This window comes from Nestor notabilis, unplaced genomic scaffold (assembly GCF_000696875.1).
Source record: "Nestor notabilis isolate BGI_N333 unplaced genomic scaffold, ASM69687v1 scaffold21110, whole genome shotgun sequence".
Lineage (NCBI taxonomy): Eukaryota > Metazoa > Chordata > Aves > Psittaciformes > Psittacidae > Nestor > Nestor notabilis.
Genome location: NW_009909974.1, coordinates 8192 through 12782, shown reverse-complemented (window position 1 = coordinate 12782; position 4591 = coordinate 8192). Strand labels below are relative to the sequence as shown.

Below are 4591 nucleotides of genomic sequence, written 5' to 3'. Positions count from 1 at the left end.
GGCGACGCCAGCAGATGCTGAGGGGTTTAATTAGCAGCAGCGGGTCTGAAGGAGGGGGGAGGCAGCAGCTCTGGGCTCCCACATCTTCCTGCCCGGGGCAGGGAGCAGCACCAGTGCAGCCTTGCCCACAATGCCAGGGGCCATGACCTGGACGGAGAGTGCAAGGCCTGCTGCCTCCTGGTGCCTGGGCTGCCTGCACGTGCCCGCACATGCCCGTGCCCCAGGCTAGTGCTGCCTGAGACCTCCCACCACAGACTTCCTACACCCCTTTACTGGTGGCTCTGAGCCCCATAGTCCAGCTGCTGCCCAGAAGGCATGGGGACCACAGCCTGGGTCTCTCCTGGGGGTGTGGGTGTCCTCTCTAGACCTTCACTCATGCCAGCTGGGGACCTGCATGCCCATACACCATGGACCAGGGGGCTATTGTAATTCCAAGTCCTGGGGTGTTGCTCCTCTATGGCCTCTGGCTCACCATCAGCCTTAATCCTGTCCAAGAAAGCTCCTTGCTCCCTGGGGCAGGCAGGACCACCCTGAACGTAGGAGATACCCTGATGCCATGTGTTTTGAGGGGCCAGGCAGCACCACAGCTGACTAGAGGGACAGGACACAAAGGCATGGCTGGGTTTGGAATGCTTGACAATGGTGATAGGAGACTGCTCAGCCTCGTCTGCTGCTCCTGGCCTCCTTTTCAGAAACTGGTCCTACAGCTGACACTGGCAAATGGGAAGCTTGGTATTTGCTGTCCACAGCAAGGTAACAAACCCTTTCCCCACCCAAATCTGTGCCTGGTAGAGATGAGGAGGAGCTGAGAAAGTCCCTCTCGGAGCTGGCAGATCCCAACCCAAAGTCCATCAAGCGCATCAGCAGTTGCAGTAACCCCTTTCTGGACTTCTCCCAAGACTCCAGCATCGCCACCTACAAGCATGGTCTGTTAGTGCGCAAGATCCATGCTGATCCTGACTGCAAGAAAAGTAGGTACCTCGGGATTCCATGGGAAGAACTCGGGCCGAGAGGGCACCAGTGGGCTCCAGAAACACAATGGGGAGCAGGGCAAGTGTCACTACATCATGTCTGACTGCAGCATTATGCCAGCCTGCAGCATCATTTCCCTGTACCCTGGCTGACTGGCTGTGCTGGGCATAATTCAGCCCCCAGGTTGTGGATCCTCAAAGCCTCTCTATGCCAGTCTTCAGGGCTGGCAGAGGCTGAGATGACAGCACAGCCCCTGCCTGCAGTGCTGGAAAGGAGTTGGGCAGGGACGTGGGTTAGGCCTTGTGGGAGATGTACCCTTCCCACAGCATGGCAGGGACAAAAGAAGGTGCCCTGTGGTGTGACAAACAAGCTGCACAGTGGGTTGGGCGCTGCCAGGCACGTTCACAGTTTCCACTGTAAAATCCCCTCTTAAGCCCTGTCCATCTAATGCTGCCTTGATCTGATTAGATGCAGCCACCCTCCAAAGCGTTACCTGGCGGGCAGCAGCACCTCATCCCTGAGCAGGGAGGCAGCAGTGAGCCTGAGCGTGATCTAGGGGGTGGGCAGCGAGACAGGAGCACAACGGTGCAGCCCCCTGCCAGCAGCACCATCTGCCAGGCACACGGCCAGCACAGGCTCAGGTGTGTGGCAACAGTCCTGGCGTGCTGCCTGTCCCAGGGGAGGGTGATGTGCATCTTGGGCCGGCAGGAGGAGGATGGGAACAGGGGGAGCCTGCCCCCGGCTTGGTGCTGGGGCTGATGTCTCCATTGCTCTCTTCTCCCTGGCAGCGCCCCGGGGGAAGCGCGGCTGGAAGTCCTTCCACGCCATCCTGAAGGGGATGATTCTGTACCTGCAGAAGGTAGGTAGCAGCAGGGCTGCCAACATCCATGCCAGGGAGAGGGATTATCCCCAGCCCAGGGGGGAGGTCATGGCAGTTCCCATAGCAGCAAGAGAGGGGCTTCACTAGCCTAGCATTGTAGAGGCTGGCCTAAGCAGACTCTGCACTATGCCTGGTTGAGCTTTTGCTTGGGGACCTGGTGGCATCCCTGTTCCTGGGGTGCTCAGGCTCAGCCTGGGCAGTGAAGGCAGCTGCCACCTGAGAGCCCTGAGTGCAGGGGCTTGTCTGGGCATAGAGGAGGCACCAGGGTCTTTGCCCTGGGCAACGGGTTGTGCTGCAGATCCAGTTTCCTGCAGGCACAAACGCTTGCCCAGCTGTGGGGCAATGGGGAACAGCCAGCATGCTGTGGCCAAACCCATGCACCCGACTTGCGCAGCCTCTCCCCATGTGTGTAGCATGAGCTGCAGGCAGAGCTCTCAGTAGTCTGCTGGAGGGTGATGTCCATTCCAAGCCCCACCACTGCCAGTGCTTGCCTACCATTCCTGCAGTGTCACAGAGCTGACTCCTGGTGGGGTGCATCCCTAAGCTGGCTCTGAAACACCCCATGATTCGCAGGAGGAGTATAAGCCAGGGAAGGCTCTGGCAGAAGAGGAGCTGAAGAACGCTATTAGCATCCATCATTCACTTGCCACACGGGCATCTGACTACAGCAAGCGACCCAATGTCTTCTACCTCAGGACAGCTGACTGGAGGGTCTTCCTCTTCCAAGCACAGTGAGTCCCTCAGGATCACCGGCTGGGCCCCACACTGGGGCTCAGCGGCTTATATGACTGAAGGGGAGGGTGGGATTGAGACTGGGGCCACATTGCTCTCTCCAGTCCCAGCCCTTTCTAAAAGGAAAGGGAGCCACTGTCAGCACTGTGCTTTGCTCAGCTTCTCTTCTCACCCCGATGGGCTCATGATGGCCCAAGTCACTGCAGGCAGAGGATCACCGGCTGGGCCCCACACTGGGGCTCAGCGGCTTATATGACTGAAGGGGAGGGTGGGATTGAGACTGGGGCCACATTGCTCTCTCCAGTCCCAGCCCTTTCTAAAAGGAAAGGGAGCCACTGTCAGCACTGTGCTTTGCTCAGCTTCTCTTCTCACCCCGATGGGCTCATGATGGCCCAAGTCACTGCAGGCAGAGCCCCAGGTGCTGTGGCTGGCCAAGGGCCAGGTGCCTGGGGCAGACGGATCTTGTCTGTAGGGCAGCTCCCTCTCTGCCTGTGACACATAGTGCTACTTAGAACCCCTCTGTGCTTTGGCCTTTCTCCTCAGGAACCCCGAACAGATGCACTCGTGGATCACACGCATCAATGTGGTGGCAGCCATGTTCTCCGCACCCCCCTTCCCTGCAGCCATTGGCTCCCAGAAGAAGTTCAGCCGCCCGCTGCTGCCCAGCTCCTGCACCAGACTGTCCCAGGTGTGCCATGGGGTGGGGACAACCAGGAGCATGGGGCAGACCCCCTGGGTCTGCTGGTGGCACTGTCCCCTGCAGAGGGACCTGTGTGGTGCCATGTGCCCAGCTGCCTCACAGTGGGGTGCAGGGCTGAGGGAGCGTGGCCATGGACACACGGAGCAAGGGGGTGCTGAGGTTGGGGTGGGGGGTGGCGGCAAGGTCTTGTTCCTGGCAGCAGGGATGGGAGATAGGCAATGGAGTTAGGCTGTGGAGGAGAACGTGGTCCCATACCACGGCTTGCAGGGTCCTGCCAGGAGCGGAACCTTGAGAGGCCAGGGGGATTAGCTGGCGCTCACGCGTGCCAGGGCAGTTATTCATAGAGCAGAAAGGATTAAAAACACCAGCCTAGTTTTAGAGGGGATTAAATTCTTCTGCTTTAAGACTGCAGCCAGCCCCCCACGAGGCAGGAGCAGATTGCTCCCAAGGGCCTGTGCTTTTGCCTGCTGTTAACAAAAGAAAACAACAGAACCCAACCCAGGAGCAGAGGCTGAGATCCTGGGTGCACCTAGGAGGGGAAAAACCTGTTCTGGTCCTGGCTGTTCACACTGCCAGAATGGGGGAAGAGCAGAGGGCAGAGGCAGGGCACTGAAATGGTGCCACCATTTCCCAGGAAGAGCAGGTGAAGAGCCATGAGACCAAGTTCAAGACGATGTCAGCAGAGCTGCTGGAGCATCGTTCCTCACTACCTGAGAAGAAGGTGAAGGGCAAGGAGTATGAGGAGCTGAAGCAGAAGGAAGAGTACCTGGAGTTTGAGGTAAGCTGGGAAGATACACACACGTCTCACCACCCTCAGTCCCTCTGTCCCTGTCTGCTTGGCCATCCCGAGTGATTGGACCCTCTTCCCCATCCCCACCTGCTGAATTGCACCATGCCACTGCTGTGGTCCAGGACCATGAGCATCCCCTCTGTGCCCTGGGATGCTGGCTGAAGGGCAATACCCAGTTTGCCAACCCCTCTCTCTGCTGCACTGTGCCCCTAGAAATCCCGCTACGGCACCTACGCCATGCTGCTGCGGGCCAAGCTGAAGGCCGGCTCTGAGGACCTAGCAGCATTTGAGTCCACACTCTTCGATGCAGCGGGTGAGGAGGATGATGGTCTGAAAAAGTCCCACTCCAGCCCCTCGCTCAACGTGGAGCCCTCCAGCACAGCCACCAAGGTGAAGCGCAACGTCTCGGAGCGCACCGGCCACCAGCCCCCTGGCCACCCCCAGAAATCATAAGCGAGGGGCATCAGCTGCCTGTGCTGCAGATCCATTCCTGCCCCCCCCCGCTGGGATGGAGGCG

The 4591-nt window shown here is 59.1% G+C and overlaps 1 protein-coding gene across 1 annotated transcript; it reads left to right on the top strand.

Annotated features, from left to right (window-relative positions):
• Positions 1 to 792: 792 nt before the first annotated feature.
• Positions 793 to 4590, top strand: LOC104412942 (PH and SEC7 domain-containing protein 1-like; the record flags this gene model as incomplete). Its single annotated transcript, XM_010023795.1, has 6 exons — positions 793 to 971; positions 1761 to 1831; positions 2426 to 2583; positions 3128 to 3272; positions 3919 to 4062; positions 4288 to 4590. Coding segments are annotated over 6 exons (937 nt in total), but the record flags the coding sequence as incomplete, so codon positions are not given.
• Between the last annotated feature and the right edge of the window lies 1 nt (position 4591).